This window comes from Cupressus sempervirens, chromosome 10 (assembly GCF_028749045.1).
Source record: "Cupressus sempervirens isolate cs-2001-9-10 chromosome 10, ASM2874904v1, whole genome shotgun sequence".
NCBI lineage: Eukaryota > Viridiplantae > Streptophyta > Pinopsida > Cupressales > Cupressaceae > Cupressus > Cupressus sempervirens.
In genome coordinates, this window is record NC_143127.1 from 254,027,927 (window position 1) to 254,046,547 (window position 18,621).

The 18,621-nt window shown below is 37.2% G+C and overlaps 3 protein-coding genes across 9 annotated transcripts in view; 1 reads left to right on the forward strand and 2 right to left on the reverse strand.

Annotated features, from left to right (window-relative positions):
- The window catches only part of LOC149533587 (uncharacterized), a 189,469-nt gene that overhangs the window by 51,697 nt on the left and 119,151 nt on the right, over nucleotides 1-18,621 (forward strand). The window lies entirely within an intron of this gene.
- Nucleotides 2,589-3,819, reverse strand: LOC149533588 (uncharacterized). The gene is made up of 2 exons (XM_089803071.1): nucleotides 3,360-3,819; nucleotides 2,589-3,264 (listed from the first exon to the last, which is right to left on the reverse strand). Exons 1-2 carry the CDS (start codon nucleotides 3,508-3,510, stop codon nucleotides 2,690-2,692), a joined length of 726 nt encoding a protein of 241 aa, XP_089659197.1. The 5' UTR covers nucleotides 3,511-3,819; the 3' UTR covers nucleotides 2,589-2,689.
- LOC149533589 (uncharacterized) lies at nucleotides 4,459-5,495 on the reverse strand. Its single transcript, XM_089803275.1, has 2 exons — nucleotides 4,944-5,495; nucleotides 4,459-4,798 (listed from the first exon to the last, which is right to left on the reverse strand). The coding sequence occupies exons 1-2, from the start codon at nucleotides 5,360-5,362 to the stop codon at nucleotides 4,459-4,461; spliced, it is 759 nt and encodes a 252-aa protein (XP_089659401.1). The 5' UTR covers nucleotides 5,363-5,495.

Here is an 18,621-nt window from a genome sequence, read left to right on the forward strand (position 1 = left end):
TTGGGCATAGAGTCACCAGCAGAGAATAATGCGCTATCTAACTTGCAACTTCACAAAATTTGTAACTAGTAAAAAACAAAAAGCTCTGGGCAGCTCTGAGAGAAGAGAACAACTATGTGCATGCACTTCTTGGAAGCTAAAAACACCTACCTTACTATGTACAAGTATTTACAAACAAAATGAATCAAACAAAGCCATTGATTGGCTTGTTAAAGTAGCTACCCTTCCTAACAAGTTGGTTTCTTGTTCCATGCCCATAGATAGCTGAAAATAGCAGTAGGCATAACAAATGTACTGCTGCATGTAATTCCTTCTCAATGGTGAAAACAATGAAACTTTCTAGCGTTATTTTGAGCTCCACATCTTCACCCTCATGCTCTGGAATGAGCATGATTAGGGGAAACTTGCATTGTTGCAGAGCTAGATGCCTTATGAAGCATCCTCTTGATGGTATCGGGTCAAAGAAATCAACCTTGACCATATTGTGCTCTGCAACACTTGTATCCTCTAGGGCAATAGGGTTGGCTTTGATGGTATGGTTGCTAATGTGTGTTCCTCCTCATGTTGCAAAATGGGAGGACTGCTTTGCTTGAAGCTAGCGAATAATGATCAACTACCAAAGGTTCTGAAGAAGGAACATCAACAGGTTCATATATAGTAGCTGAGGGGATAGATGTAGGAGGTAAAACAGGCTCAGAAGTAGACGGATCAAATGGAGTAGGCAAGATAGGTGCAAGAGAACAACCCTTCAGAAGACTCAGATCCATGATCTTGTTTACTTTATATTGTTGATAGTTTCTATAGAGATGATTAGGATGAGTAGGTGGTTTTTCAAGACGAGATGGCCAATATAAATTAATCTCAACACAATCTCTAGGTTGCGATGGTTTATAAAGAGAATGATTAATAGTAATAATGTCTCCATCACAAGTAAATAGGTAAAGCTACAACTTGCATGGAAGAGAGCCATGGAATACCAAGCTTAACTTGAAATTGATCAAAAGTAGGAATAACAACAAAGGTAGTAAAAACAACTTTCCTTGATAGAGTAACAGGTAAAGAGGACCATTAAAAGGAATATGAGCAATTCTAGCAGCAATGTAAAGAGGACCATTAGGTGCCTTAGACATAGCGGACTGAGTAAAGCTAATAATAGGTGTCGATTTAGTTTCAAGTGGAGAAGAAATCGGAGGTTAAGGTTCCAACTCAACATGATTAACCACATGATTTGCTTATTGTATCTTCTCATCATAATTAATATAATGATAAGAAGAAGGTTGATTAATAACATTCATTGAGTGTGAAGGTAAAGGATTAGCGTAAATCCGTGAATTTTGATTAGGCAACACAACATATTTAATCGTGTTATTAACTTGAGCATGAACAAATATAGCATTAGAATCAATATGGTCTTGATTAGCATTCTTCAAACCTTAACACTTTTGAGTATCATGACCTAGTTGATGATGATATTGACAAAAAGCATTTCAATTAAAAGACTTAGGCAATGGTTTACTAGGATCAATAGGACAAATAGGAGGAAGGTTAAGAACTTGAGCATGAATCAATTTAGTCATCACCTCAGATAAAGATTTAAACTTTAGATAATTGAGTATACCGACAATTAGGATGATATACAGAGGGAAAAGTAGTCATACCTATAGATGTAGTAGCCACTTGATCATCAACTATATTTGTAGACTTGATTTTGATGAAATTGTTAGGTTTAGAGAACTTGTTTGAATTTTTGGTGACATTACTCTTATTACTAGAAACAAGAGCCATGGGAGTAGAGCTCTCGAGTTGACTCGGTTGTAAGTGGTAATGGTGACTGTGAAAATGAGGTATACTCAGTAAGGAGAATCTTATCCCTAATGTCTTTTTGCAAATTAGAAATAAAGATGCATTGAATATCGTGACCAGGCACATAATAAGAAATCTGAGTAGATAAATGTTTCCATCTACCAATAAATTCAGTAACTTTCTCTTTAACATTTTGCTTAGAATGCATTAATCATTTAAGGAAATTTGTGGACCAATATAATTATGAAACTATTGAATGAAAGCATTATCGAGAGTTTGAAAAGAATCAATAGGCTAAGGAGGTAGAGAGCAATACCATTGCAAGGCTCTATCCCTAAAAGTATGCAGGAACAACTTAGCCATAAGCCTATAGTCGTGAGCAAAATCACTACATATAATCTGAAAAGTTTTAACATGAATTATGGGATCTCCCTTACCATTATAAGTCTCAAGATGATGTACCTCAACATGTTGAGGGATAACAACACGAAGGATATCTAAGGAAAGGGGATTAGCAACGTCACACATAGTTGGAAAACTTGCCAAATGCAAAAACTCGCCAAGCCCCCCAAAAGTTTAATCGGGAAAAACTCGGCGATTTAAAAAAAAAAACTCGGGAACCTAAAAAACCGCTGAAATTTAATTAAAAATACAATTATTTTGCAAAATTTAATGAGAAGATGCATCTACTAAGTTAGTTAAAGACAATACAAAAGAAAGAAACGAAGTTAGATATATATAAATGTATAATGCGTACAAAATTGCATTCTCATGCAGAATGCTCATGGTAGGAAGCAAAATAGTAAATTACTAAATAGTTTCAATCTGTCAAACTAGAAGTAAATACTAAAAGTCTAAATACATCAATACAATTTGACAATGTCAATCACATCTTCCTCTTTCCACTTGCACTAGCAGGAAAGCGAGGGGGTCTAGTCCTAGAAGAAGTGCCCCGCACTGGGATAGGGCGTGAGCTGCGTGACTGTGAACTCTGTGGCTGTGCCCCCTCGCTCGACGTCCCTACTAACTGGCTCAACGTCCTAGAAGAAGATGCATCTCCTCCTAATGGTAATGCTTGATCCTCGCCTGAATCATCATCATCCTCGTCCTCATCCTCAATGTCATCCATAGTGAACTGAAAATCAGCGATCTCATCTGGTGTAAACAATGGACTTGGCTCTTGTGCTGTCCAATCAGAATAAGGATCTATCTCATCTAGATCAAGCAGACCAGGTAGTTCTAAGATCTGTGCCTTTTTTATGTGCAACTTAAGATTATAGTGCACATAAACAAGGTCATTAAGCCGTTTTTGAGTCAATCTGTTTCTTTTCTTTGTATGGATGGACTCAAATAAGCTCCAATTGCGCTCACAATGGGATGAGCTACAAGGTTGGGATAGGACTCTGAGAGCAAATTTCCTTAAATTGGGGGTATTGCCACCCCAACTTGCCCACCAAGCATCTGCAAAACAAAATTAAAAAAGTTATAAAGCAATAAAAAAAAAATCAGAAGCACAACTTATCAATTAGCAAAAATTTTAAAGTTTGACGCTTTACTTGGTGCTTGAGTAGATCTTGCTCTCTTTGCTAGCATAGAAGAGAACAAAGGACCCCTTGATTCCACATAGATTTGTTGTTCGGTCACAATAAGGTCTCTCTCCTCTTCACTTGATATCATTCTCTCAATGCATTTAGAGAGACCTTTCATGACCTCTCCATTAGGATCTGAGTAGGAATCATTAGCCCTAAAACAAATAGAAAATGATATCAAGTCTTACTACACAACCTTAAAAAGTAAAGTAAAATAAAGACTTATTAAAATCGCAACTTCAAGGACAATCAATTATCATAGTACCTGAATTTGGGATTGAGGAAGTAGCCTGCTGCATGAATAGGTTGGTGGAGCATATTGTTCCACCTCCTATCAATTATTTCCCAAATGGGGTCAAATTTGAGACTATCCTCGTGATAGTAACTTCTAACAGCCTCTTTCGCCCTATCCATGGCCTCATAAAGACCTCCCATTGGGGATTTCTGCCCATCACATGTGCGCAAGACTAGAACCAGGGGCAGAGACATCTACATTTGAAATTTGAAAAATACAAATTAGTTAATAACATAGTAAGTTATGAATTGATAATGAAACTTGAATACATTAAAAATATAATGAAGTTACCTCCACAATCTCCTTAGCCTCTGCAAAAAAGCTATCATCAAACACTATTCGTGCCACAGCCTCTCCTTCGGGCTTCTTTGAGTAAGGTGAAGCAACCCAATCAGCACACACAAACATTTGCTTCAAAGCCAATATGTGGTCAAGAATACTTTGCAACGTCAAGAAGACCGTTGCAAACCTTGCCATAGCAGGTCTTATCAAATCTTTGCCTTTAGTGGCTTTTCTCATCAAACTGAGAACCCATGGGTGATTATAGATATTTTTCGTGACTCGCCTAGCATCTTCCACAATTGGACGTCAAAAGAAGGTCAAGGACGTGTGCTGCACAAGGTGACCAAAAAAGTGTGGGATGCCTCTCTTGGAGGATTCTACCTAAAAGATTAGCAAAAAATCAATAATCAATAAAAAAATTTCCATATTTAGTATTTACAAATTACATCAAATCTAAATTGAATAATACCATTATCCATAGCATTACATTCATGATTCATATTGATTCAAATATAAAAAATTAAATCTACCTGCTGCTACATATGCTGCTGCATTATCTGTGATTATTTGCACCACATTCTCTATTCCCACCTCCATGACAACATTCTCCAACATTAAAGCCAATGTGGCTGCATTTTTCACTTTGTTGGAGGCATCGATAGATTTCCAAAACACCACATCATCTTTGCAAGCAATCAAGAAGTTAATAATGGTTCTACTTCTTCCATTTGTCCACCCATCAGATAAAATGGTGCAGCCATACTTCTTCCACTCTTTCTTTTGGTCTTCTATCAACAATGTTGCCCTACCAACCGCTTTGTCAAGCAACCTACAAAATTTAGGTGTAATATTAAATAAAGTGTAAGTGTTAGTAAAAAATTAGGAAATAAGTTATAACAATTAAGATTTAAAATATAACAATGAACTAAAGTGAATCACAATTATTTACAATTACTAAATAGTAAAATACTAACCTTCCACTCATATCCTTGCGATTAGGCGGCTTGTACCCTTTGCCTGATATTGTCATTGCATTCACCATATTGACCCAATAGGGACTATCAATGGCATTCATTGAAATATTGTTGAAAAACCAAAAATCAGCTGCTGCAATATCAGTTTGCTCATGCACCTCCTTAAACCATGTAGTGCCCTCTAATGATGGTTGTGCTCCAGGTGTGTTCCTGGGCACAAAATAACCACCTATCCTTGATGGGGATCCGGATAGTGATGATGAAGAAGTAGGAGATGTAGAAGAAGTGGAACTGGTAAATGAGAAATTTTGTTTGCGGATCCCTGGGCCACGAAGAGATCCTGGTATGTTCTCAAGTGCTTCTTCTTCCTCTTGCATATCAAAAGGAGCTCCTTCTGATTCAGCTATGGCTGCCCTCATAGCTAATTTTGCCCTCTCCCTATTCAATTTTTTCTCTTCAGCAGCTGCAAGTAGGGCATGGATGAATCTTTTTTCTTCATCAGTTACCTTGAGACAAGGATTTGAGTCATGTTTCTTTATGCCTGCAAGGTGGTATTTGAGGCGGTTTATGCTTCCAGAAATAATTCTCTCACAGGGAATACATATCACCTTCCCAATATCATTTGGATTTGGAGCTTCATAGGCATACTGCCATGCCTTATCTCTTGCATTTTTAGGCCGAGTGCCTATATATCCAGATGGGCATGGTGTTTGTGGCCACTCTTCTTGCGGGTTTGTCATTTTTTTAATGGTTGACCGCTGCCCTACACATAAATATATAGAAAAATGAATAAACAAAGTTAGAACTTAGAAGCTAGGGTTTCAAATGATTCAAAGTTTCAAACTTCAAACTTAAACCATATCCTTAGCAAACAACAAACTTCAACCATATCCTTAGAAGCTAGGGTTTCAAATCAAAATGATTCAAAATGATTTTAAATGATTTGAAAACATTTACAAACAAGTTAACAACAACAAAAACAAAAGAACATTTGTTATAAAACTATAAAAAGTTTTCAAACTATGATAAGATGAACATACCTGGAAAGAAATTTGTCTTCTAAAATCGGTTAGAATCCTTTACAATCCACTCAAATCCACCTTGAATCACTTGCAATCAGCCAAGAATGCCTCCAAACCTTCGTCTCTTTACTCCTCAAGGCTCTAAACAATCCAAATACAAGAAAAAATGAGAAAAAAACACATTCACTGCTGCTTTAATCCGTCACAGGCCGCGGGCAAAAATCTCACCAGTAAATCGCGAGTTTTTTTGAAAAACTCGCCGAGTTTTTCGCAATTACTCGCCGAGTATTTGGCGAGTTTTTACCAGTTTGCTGAGTTTTTGAATCGGCGAGTTAACTAGTGAAAAACTCACCGAGCTAGGAAACTCGGCGAGTTTTATTTTACTTAGATTGAGTTAATTGAGCAAGTTGTAAAACAGTGACGGTTTGGACTGAAGTAGTAACGGTAGGATTAGAAGAAATGCTAGTAGGCATAGGTATGCTAGATGGATTAGGAAAGTTATAAAAAGTGGAAGGAATATATAAGGATGTCAGTGGAGGATTAGAAGAAGCAGGTAAAGGTTTCGAATAATCAAAAGCAACCGCATTATATGAAAGTAATGAAGAAGGAATGGAAGTGGGAGGAACACTCACAGGAAGTGAAAGGCTAGGAGAGCCAACACTTAATGGAGCATAAAGTTGTGTAGAAGTAGTTATTATTACGATAATAGATAATTATCTATTATTAGTTAATGGTAATCTATTTGTAATCTAGTGTAAATATTAGAATGTTTCTAATGTTTAGTTAGCTTTAGTTAGTTGTAGCTTTATAGCTTTCTTCAGCTAGAATAGAATGTTTCTAGTCTTTACGATCGTTTCCCAAGGAAACATCGTTCCATTCTTTTGTATATAACGACCTCTCGGTCTCTATTAATAACAAGCAAGATTTTACCAATTACTTTGTAATATGGTATCATAGCCAATACTTCAATTTTTTTTTGAAAATTTTATAATTTCTTTCGAAATTATCTACTCCAAATTTTTGAAATTATTTCTGACTATTTTATAGGGTTTCCGGTTTTTCGTGAAACTCCTCGATTCTTACTTGGTTCTTGGCTAGGGTTTTAAGGATATGGAAATCGTGATTTCTCTCCAGGCAAGAGCAAAAGCACGAGCTGAAAATTGCGGCATCTACAAGAGTTCGTGTTTTTCAGAATTTTTGGCTTGGAGTTTTTTGTTTGGTCTGCAACTCGTGTCTGGAATCGCTGGGGCCTTGTTTTTTCTTGCAAATTGCAACATACAAACTGATATTCAACTCGCATTTTTGCTCTGCAACTCGCGATTTTGATCAAAGCCATTTTTTGGTGTTTGGACGCCCTTTTATCACCCATCGGCGTGCCCTAAACACCATTTTTTGGAGTCATTTTTGCATACTGAGTCATTTTTTGTTTCATTGAAGCTTTGATCTGATACAAAAACGATCTGTTTTGGCTTGCAAACTCCATTATTCTCTGCAAATTCGACCTTCAATGGTTGCCGACTAGGGTTTTCTTTGAAACCCTAATTTTTGAGCTCTAATTTTTTTGATTCTTGGTGGGTTTTTTGAGAGCTCAACTGGGTTGTCAAATTTTTCTAGGTGCCTTGATTTTTGTGCTTTGATGTTCGAGCCAACAGATAAAAAACCGACAACATATTCTTTCTAGGTTTTTCGAGCCCTCTTCTGTGTCATCCTTCAAATTTTTTGGGTCTTCCTTTTTTTGCCTTGAAGAACGTGCCTTCACAGATCTTAACATTTTTTCATTAAAAACGTGCCATGGCATCTTTGACAAATATTTTGCTCGAGCACAACTCAAAATTCAATGGTCAAAATTATGGCACTTGGAAGTAGTGGATCATCGCAATTTTTGAATATTGGAATACCAATCAACTTGTTGTGGTCAGCGGGTGTTAGAAGAGTTTGATTGCTCCTAGCACTGATGATGATACTTGGGATCTGAATAATCAAGAGGCGCTGATGCTTCTCAAATTATCAATGGTTGATGATCAACTTTGTCAAATTCCATCCGGCAAGACAACTACCGAGATCTGGACACATCTCAAAGGTCTTCATGAGATTTTTGACAAAAGCAAAACTTTTTTCTTAAAGAACACTTTGTTTTCTATTATCATGGATGAGCAAACCTTGCTCCAGGCTCACCTGAATAGGATTTTGGAAATTCGTAATCAATTGCTTGCGATCAATCGCAAGATGGAGGAAGAGGACATTGTGTTAATCACTTTTCGGAGTTTACCAAAGTCCTACGAGCATTTTATTGAGATTCTCAACATCACATTTTCTAGTGTTGATCTGAAGTTCATTGATCTCTACACACTTTTGCTTCAACAAGATCGGTGGAAACAATAGTTCGGTGGTAGCTCCAGCTCCAGCTTTGCAGAGCAAAATCCTTTGTTACTAAATCCTTTGAGAAGGATAAAGGCAAGTTTCAGCTATCAACTCAGCAGAAGTCTTCTGCTCCCGCATCAGATGGCTCCCCGAAGAAGAACATTCAATGCAACTATTGCCACAAGTTCAGGCACATGAAGGTTGAATATCAAAAACGCTTAGCTGCACAATCTAAGCAATCAGGTTCGCAACCCAAAGCGAATAGTGCAGAGCGCATTGAGCAAATGAAATCTGCCTTTTATGCCTTCATGGCTAAAAGATCTGTAGATCATGTGAAGTTGTTTGTCTGGTACATTGATTTAGGTACCTCTCGTCACTTCACCCATTGTAGAGATTGGTTCACTAACTACCAGCCTTACATAGATATCATTATTTTGTTGGCAGAGAAGAGTAGATTGTTGTTGGTAAAGGCAACATTCAGATACAGTCTGTTGGGAGGAATCTCATTTTCCTCACTGTGTACTATGTTCCAGGGATGGAACTAAATCTACTCTTTGTCTATCAGTTGTTGCGACATTGTCCACTTTTGGATGTCACCTTCAGTTCACATTAGTGTACCATCACTGATAGGGCGGCTCAATTTATTGTTGTAGTGGGTGTTGAGGATTATGGTCTTTTCTGACTTACTGATTCTGGTGATTCTCGGGGCTTAGCTATGGCTGCTTGACAGTCTTCTATTAGCACACTTTGGCATCAACGATATGGGCAATTAAATATGCATTATCCCTCACAGCTTGCTCGAGAAGAGCTTGTCCTTGGATTGCCAGAAATTCAGACTCAGCAACTTGGAGTTTGTGATGCATGTCAAGCTGGGAAGCAACATCGCACACCTTTCACCAGTGGTGATTCACAACGAGCTTCTCAAGTACTTCAGCTTGTTCATGCCGATGTGGCCCTATGGCCACTCTTGTTCTTGGGTCTAGGTATTTTCTATTGTCTGTTGATGATTTTAGTAGAAAAAGGTGGGTATATGTCCTTAAAAAGAAATCAGATGCATTTACTGTATTTCAGAAGTTTAAACCTTTAGTTGAAAAAGAGTCTGAAAAATCTATTATTACTCTTAGATTAGACAATGGGGGGGAATTTTGTTCTTATGATTTATCTAGCTTCTTGGATGCTCATTGCATCAAATGCCAGTTAACCATACCCCACACACCATAATATAATAGTGTAGTTGAATGTCAAAACAAAACAATCACCGAGATGGCTCAATCCATGCTCAAACACAGGCATGTTTTGAAGAAGTTTTGGGTAGGAGCATTCAACACTGCAGTTTATCTTTTGTATTGCTCACCCACAGTGGCGGTCAAAGGTAAAACACCGGAAGAGGCCTGGTCAGGTCGCAAGCCCAGAATCAGTCACTTGAAGGTTTTTGGCTCCCTTGCTTTTGTTTGGATCCCTGATGCATCATGCACCAAGTTGGATGCCAAGAGTTAGAAACTCATGCTTGCTGGATAAAGTATTCTTCACAAAGCCTACCACTTGATCAACACTGAGACTTCTCGTCTCATTTACAATCGTGATGTAATCTTTGATGAGCAACGAGGACCTTTCATCCCTGTTTCTCTTATTCCTGATCCAATAGACTAGTGTATGAAGGCTCATGATTTGGGAGTTAGGCTTCCATTAGGTTCACCTAATGGGAGGGCTTTGTAGCTCCTATAGCTCTAGTTATATCAGTGATCCCTGTACAAACACCTCCAACTTCTCCAACAAGATCACCTCGATTTGTAAATGCTTCACCTAAGTTTGATCTAGATTCTTTTGATGAGGAACCTGAACACAAGCATCTCCTGATACTAATGTTGGTCATTCTCCTCTACGGCTTAAGTGATGAGCTAAGACACTTGTTGATCTTCATGATGATGAGCTCATTGATGGAAGAACTGCTTGAAAAAAGAGAACCTACAGAGTTTGTTAACTTTGCTCTGATGGCCAACATTCACAGTGTGTTTGAACCTCAAACATACTCCGAGGCTAAAGGAATTCCAGAGTGGGAACATGCCATGACATTTGAACACCAGAGCCTGCTTAAGAATAACACCTGGGTTCTTTCTGATCTTCCACCAGGGAAGAGACACATTGGCTGCAAATGGGTTTACAAAATCAAATACAAATTGGATGGTACTTTGGATAAGTGTAAAGCTCGTTTATATGTGAAGGGTTTTTCTTAGCGTCAGGGCATTGATTATGAGGAAACTTCTGCTCCTACTGCAAAGGTGAACACCATTAGATTAGTCTTAGCCATGACAACTGAGTTTAGCTAGAAGGTCCATCAGATGGACGTCAAGAGTGCTTTCTTGAATGGTGATCTCCATGAAGAGGTCTACATGATGCAACCTCCTGGTTTCAAGGTTGCTGGTAAAGACCATCAGGCTCTTTGATTGGTAAAAGCACTCTATGAATTGAAGTAGGTCCCTTGGGCATGGTACATAAAAATTGATATGTACCTTAGTGGTCAAAGCTTCAAGAGGAGTTTTTTAGAGTCAACTTTGTACACCAAGACTATTGACAATGACATCATCCTTTTGGTTATTTATTTTGATGATTTTATCATTATTGGCAGTTTGACATCTTTGATTCAGGGAATGAAACAGAATTTATGCTAGTCTTTTAATATGACCGACATTGGGCTCATGCATTATTGCCTAGGTGTTGAGGTTTACCAACACTCTTCTAGTATATTCATCTCTTAGTCCAAATATGCCAGGGCTCTGTACGACAAATTTCATATGCAAAATTGCAAGCCTGCATCTACACCCATGGAGAAAAGTCTCAAGTTATCAGCCAAGTTTGATTCTCCTCTTGTTGATAATATTACATGCATGCAACTAGTAGGTAGCCTCATCTACCTCTTTGCTACTAGGCTTGATATTAGCTTCATAGTCAGCTACATCTCTCGCTTTATCATTGGATGGCAACAAAGCGTGTGCTTTGTTATGTGAAGGGCACTTCAGAGTATGGAATTCTTTACTCTTGAAGTTCTAATCCTAGACTCAATAGGTTCACAGATTCAGATTGAGTAGGCTTTGTTGACGATGAAAAGTCAACTTCTGGCTACGTGTTTAGTTTGGGATCTGGTGTCGTCACATGGACCAGTAAAAAGTAGCAGGTAGTTTCTCTCCTCTACAGAGGCTGAATATAGAGGGACTATTAAGGCAGGATGTGACGCTGTTTCACTTCGCCGGATGCTTGGGGATATGCAGATGTCACCAATAGTACCAACTACTATGTTTGTTGATAACGAAGGCGTTATCAAGTTAGCCTGAAATCTAGTCTTCCATAAACGAACCAAGCATGTACATGTTCATTGTCACTACATATGATAGTTGTTTGAAGATAGGATAATAGATTTGCAGTATGTTCCTACCATAGATCAGACTGCAAACATTCTCACCAAGCCTCTTAGTCTTGATAAGTTTGCCAAATTGAGAGGACAGCTTGGTGTTGTAGATAGATTAACCATTAAGGGAGGGTATTACGATAATAGAAAATCGTTTATAATTAATTAATGGTAATCTATTTGTAATCTAATGTAAATATTAGAATGTTTCTAATATTTAGTTAGCTTTAGTTTTTTTAGCTTTCTTTCAACTAGAATAGAATATTTCTATTCTTTACGATCGTTTCCTAAGGAAACATCGTTCCATTCTTTTGTATATAATGACCTTTTGGATCTCTGTTAATAATAAGCAAGATTTTCACCAATTACTTTGTAATAGTTATAAGAGGTGGAGCATATGTAGGTATGCTAGAAAGAGTGGTAGAAATCTGAATAGAAGGTTAATGGTTGTCTTCTCTTGAGCACATTCCGTCAAAGACTTAGCATGAGTATTAATAAGGTGATATATACAACGCAAGATAGAAAGGTTATTATCATCATTGTTAGCAAGCTTCTTAAGAGCTTTAATAGCAACAACACTATTGGAACTCTGATTTTCTTGAGCAAGCTATGTTTCCAATTTATCAAATTCACTAGAACTCTTAAAGTGTCATCTTCATCATGGGATGATGGGATGAGTGAGAAGAGTTATGCTTCATTATAGGATTAAGATCATGAGAAAAGATGTGTGTCATCATGAGTCCTAGAAGGGAATTCATGATCAAAGGAGCTCATGAGTCTATGGTTTTTCCTAACAGGAATGCTATAGGTTGGACTTCCTATAATTAAGCTCATAAAAGAGGAGATCGTAAAAGGAAAACCTACGGAGATCTAACCATGCAAATATAGTAAAAAGCATAAAAGAGAGATCTAACCACACACAAGATAGCCAAATCTAACTCTAGGAAAGAAGGTAAGAAGGAGGTTCACCAAAAGAAAGGTAAACACCTAAAACAAACAATCAAGAGATCTAACTCCAAAATAAAAAAGAGAGGTCAGGTTGGATTCACAAAAATGTTTAGGGGGAAAAGGGAGGCACTTTAATAAGACTGTAGGTTTCCTAATTCCGGTCCAGTAAGCAATTCAAATATATGTGAAAGGGAAAAAGGGGAATTTCCAAATATGATTCCACTTATGATCCAAATTAGATTAGCTAGAACCCAAATGAGGAAGGGTGCTAATGTTATATTCGAATTATAAAGAGGATGCAATACAAGGAAATGTACTCTTTGGCCCGTGAAAGGATAATGTGAATGTGGAATTGAACTAATTGCTTAAATAATCTAAATCTAGATGCTATGTGAACACAATTAGCCCAATTAAGATATAAATCTAGGGTAAAGATATGAGAGGAAATAAAACATAAAAGACTCACCTTGAAATGCCTAGAGGAAAATGTACTTAAGCTCCAAAACATGCAAATATGAGTTGTTTCTGAATATCGGTCCGAATCTCGAAATAAAATGATGAAAGAAACAAAACCTAGAAATCTCCTCGAAAAAGGAGACTTATAGACTAGGTCGACTTGGAAGGACATCGTACAACCATGTTAATGTAGTTCGACAACCTGAAATTGACTTCTTTAGAAAGCTCCCAAAAAGTAGGTTCCAAATCTGTAAGCTTTGACTGGTATCCCACAAATCAACACAAAAATGAAAGGTTTTGTGGTTGGGGTTTGATAAGGGCTTGCCTTGGTTAAGGAATTTACCGTAAATGAGAAATATAAATGTAAATGCCTAGAAGACAAGATAAATGTTAGGATTCACCTTGCTTGAAACCCTTGTTAATAAGGATTTTGTATGTAAGTGTATTGTAGATCTTGAACTAGGAATGTAGGGTATCTCCACACTTTGCAATGGGTCTACCATAATCTAATCATGTTGCCATGGATGTAGAAGTGCATCAGTGAAGAAGATGATGAATGCTTCAATGTAGATCTCCTCTTTCAGTGGCCAACAATAACTTAGATTTTTGAAGAGGAAATGCTCACAAAGTATCCTTCAATGCTAGATAGAAATCTTCTTGCTTAAATGCTTGAAAATCTTGAATACTTGAACTCTTTGAATGCAAAAAGCATAAATTTGGACTTGAGAGCAAGAGCTTGAGAATATGATCTTATGTTTTTTCAATGAAGCCTCCAAGTCTCCTTATAAATGAGTTTTTGGGCAGGAAAACAATATAGGCCGATGAGAGAGCGAAAGAAAACTAACTAAACCCTTGAGGCGTTTTGGGCTTCAAGCCCTGAAATTGATGGCAAATTCTTATAATATTATGTCTGTAAATGCTTCAGAATTCCGTCAGAATTCAAAATTTTCTGAAGAAAGTTTGGTCATTAATGATTATATAGGTGACTCCCTCCACTTTTGGAAGACTAGCTGATACAAATTAGGTGCTCAAAGGGAAAGAATGTTAGAATATATATAATAATATGACTTCTATGACCAAAACTTATTGTAAGATATCGATCGATATTTCTAACATTATCTACACACCCAAACTGAAACTTTCAGACAATATTGACGACCATCTAAATGTATAGAAGAATACAATAAGCTTCGAACTGTCACGAGGAATTTTCTGACTACAATCTCAATCACTGGAAAGGCTCACTATTGTATGCGCTTTTCAAAAAATTATCGATTTTAATTGACTCAATAAAAGATTTAAGATGGAGGAAGACAAGCGACTTTTCATATAAATGCTGAAGATGAAGAGACAAACATGTCAAAATTTATGTGCAAACAATTAAAACATTATGAGAACCAATGAAATAATAGAAAAAATAATATAAGATGGAAATGACACAGCATAAGGGGTCCATGTAGGCTCTAAAAAAACAAAAGCCAACTCAACATAAACGAGGACCAAATTTAGCAAAGAATGAATTCTAACGACACCTAGTTATAGTTCAAGTTGACACGAAAAATATCATAATATTGTCAATTTAGAGGAGTGACAGGAAAATATGAAAGATGTAGAAGAGCCATTCTAAACTTCAGATACAACACAATCAATAAGAAGAGATTCTCATATGAAAATAATTTGTACAGGAACTGACAGAAACAACAAGATAGAGCTGATGAACAACAGATTTAAGAGGAACCAAAAAATTGCAGAACTGATAAATTAAGGATTTCACTCTCAACTACACCATGTATCAACGCTTCTGTATTGCTGTTATGCAACTTGGCTATGATACCATGTATATGTTTTGGCCTAGAAATAATGATAAATAACAATATGGAAAGTAGAAAATGTTACAAGAAGAGACAACAACTTTACCTTGGGAAAACCCTTCAACTTGAAGGGAAAAACCCAGCAAAATATATCTTTTACTGATAATAAAATGTTCAAGTACAAGGCTTTCACTTGATTGCTTACAATAAACTGAGCAATCACATAGATTGAAATGGGACTCTTCACATTACACACAAAGGTCTCTTCAAATTTCTAATACAAGGCCCTTCATATTTCCAAATATTCAGCACTTCATATTTTCATACGCATGCCTCTTCGACTGATGTATAACCCGCCATTTTATAAAATATTAACTATAATAATACCCCAAATATCTTTTTCAGCTGGAGATGACCATAATGGTCAAAACAAACATATTTCCATTTCATAAGATCAGAGATAAAGATCTCTATTGCAGTTACCATCTTTAACAGTATGAACCCCTTGTCTCTTGGCTGTCAAATTAAAGAGATGAACTTTCTATGAATGGTACTTGTTGGCAAGGCATCTATTTTTACCATGTGAATAGTTGTTGTAAGCAGCTTCTGAGATCGTGTTGGACCAAGGAATCCTAAATTATGCTCGTATGTATTTGAATGTGGGTTAGGTGTAAATCCCTGGTAGAGTTTTCCATTTGTTGGGAGCCAAAGATCCGATAAATTATGGCAATCATGCAGGGAGCATGATCATCTGGCAAGAACTTCCGTTTAAATTCCATTCTCTTGGGATTGCTACACCACCAAATCAGTTCAAGCTAGTGTGTAATAACTAACTAACTTGGCTAGTATCTTAGTGAATAATGATGAACATGCAATATGAAACATAAAAGACTATTACACGGTCACGTGGATGATAAGATAGCATAATGGTGCTTTTCTATTCACCAAGAATGAACAGCTACGTTACATATTGTACAAGAGAAACAAAATATCCGCAAGGTTGGGAATCATGACTGCCATGATCAGGGAATAAGTGAAAGGAATGTGGGAGGGTGAAAACCAGCAATACTAGAGATGTGCTCTAATTTGTTGATCATTGATTCGCTTATTTATATTTTCTCACAGGTCTAAAACTTGTTATTCCTAGATGGAGAAACTGAAAAATGATGCAAAACTGAAAAACTGGATTTATATTGAAGAGGACAAAGATGTTATTGGTTTGTTGATTAAACTGCTGTTTGATCAAAAAAATAGTCAAAGGATAAGACTGATCACCTGGTCCAAACTGACATTATTTACAGAACGAGCTGTGGTGAACTTGAGGTTCTTGCCATTTCTTTCTTCTATGGTTGAAATAATTAAACATCTCATTCAGTGCTCATATACCAAGAAAATATGGTCTAGATTACGCATATGCTAAGATCTAGTGAGGCTCAAGTAAAACATGTTTCCAAGGTCACATTAAGTTCACAAGTCTCAACATCGATGTAGAGTGCTTGAAAGGCCACATGAATGAACTTACGGTTTTCTTTGTTGGAAAACTTTGCTAGAAAGAAACAAGACATGTGTGGATTATAGTTACACTGCGCTGGGGGACAAGGGGATAGGTTTCTAGGCAGGGGGGACAAAGGGACCTCAATTTGGGGATGGTGGTGGGGTGGGGGTGTATATATGTGGTACATAAAATGCTAGTTATGAATATATGTATAACAATATAAGACATAAACTGTTACAGAGGACCTTATATCTTTAGCTAACATGCATTCCCATTGCGGGAAAGAGGTTGTAGAGAGACCAAAAGATTTTAGAGGATGCAGTGGACTTTTCGAAGGAGGATGATGAATGTGAAACCCTGGTTAAGGATGGTAATACCTATTATCCCCTGGCTCTATCAAGAAACTATGGCATTTCATGCTCAAAGCAATTGTGTATTACATTTCGTGGGATGGTAGATTTTCTCATATCTGTACACATTTTGATGCACTCTATTGGGATTCCCATTGAAGAAAAAAGTGAGCCACGGGTGGAGTTTGAGGATTGTAAATATCTAAATGAATTTTGAGATACTGGGGATAGTGAAGACTTGCACTTGGAGGATGATGATGTCTCCCCCTCTAAGGACAATGGTAAAGGTTCTTCCAAAAGAATCACTGAAGATGGTAAAAGTGGAGGGTAAAAACCATAAAAAATATTAAGGTTGTTATCTCCTCTGATGATGATTATGACAAAGAGGAAGATGATATGGACATCGAGAGGTAGGAGCCAGTGACTCAAAAGAAAAAACAGAGCAAGTAGTCCTCTATTTTGAAGGGCAAGAAGTAGAGGAGGGCTACTCCTAAACCTAAAGCTGATATGTTGGGATTTCTGGTCTCAAGAAGACTCCCCCAAGTCCTACGGCTCCTGCTATGGATCCCTCCCCTCCCCTATCGGACTCGAAGATTTCCCATTCTAGGGCTTGGAAGAATGTGGATCTGAGCAAGTTAAAGCTAGGGATTTCTAGGCCTAAGATGGACCTAGTAGTTAGGGTGGAGGAGACTGGTCCGGATTCTCTATTGTAGCTCATTGATCCTTATATGCTAATTATGAGTGACTCTTGTAGAGAGTCTAACATGGATGTCCTTTCTACTACTAAGAGTAGGATGATAGATTATTTTAGATCCTTCAAACGGTTCTTTCATGAGATTAAAGAGGTGCACCTGAGGATGAGAGCTCTGGAGTGTAAAGTGAATAATTAGGAGAATGAGGCGAAAGTTAGTGAGGAGGATGTTGGTGTTAGTTCTCCTGTTGGGAAAATGAAGGATAACAAAAGTCAGTGGGGAGGATGTTGGTGTTAGTTCTCCTTCTGGGAAAATGAAGGATAATTTTGGCTTTATTATTGACATTATTGCTTTCCATGCCCTAGAAGCCAAAGTTTTGGATTTGGATGGTAGGGTTTATAACATACGATTCCGCTTTAAAAGGGATGGGTTAATTAGAACTACAAAATACTTGAAGCATCAAACACGCATATTAAGATTCTCATTAGCAAGCTGGAAGGATCTACTGATGATAAGGCGATCATTCAGATAAAGGAAGACAAGGAAGTTAACAATGACAGCCAGGTTGGTCCTAGCAAGAGAACCAGAATTAACACCAGTAAGAAAGCCTCCTTTGCCACCACTGAGTTGAAGTAGATCAAGCTAGTTGCGGAAAGGATGGACAAGCTTGAGCTTGAGGCTGCAAAGCTTTTGAAGTCTATGGGTTACTTGTATTTTGCATAGTGGGCCTGGTTGTGTTTTGTTTTGTGCTGTCTTTTGGATCCTCTTTTTTGTGGCTGTCCCCTGTTCAGATGGCTTTTTTTCTTTGGCCTTTTCTATCTTGTTTCTATGTTTTGGTCTGGGCTTTAAAGTTTTAATTCTTATGCTTATGTAATAGGGATTGAAGGGCCCTTCAAAGCCTGTTTGCATGTAATAAAAAACAATATAAGTCATAAAGGTGTAAAACTAATTTACTATAATTTAAATACTTGCACATTGAACATGAAAGTGGAATATTTAATATTGAACAATAAATATTAAAATTTTAAATACTCAGATGAGCAAATGGAAGAGTTCTAACTTCTATTATTTAATATTAAGTAATAATAGTCATAGATATCAAGAGTATATCTTATCATAAAGATGATTACATTGAGCAAC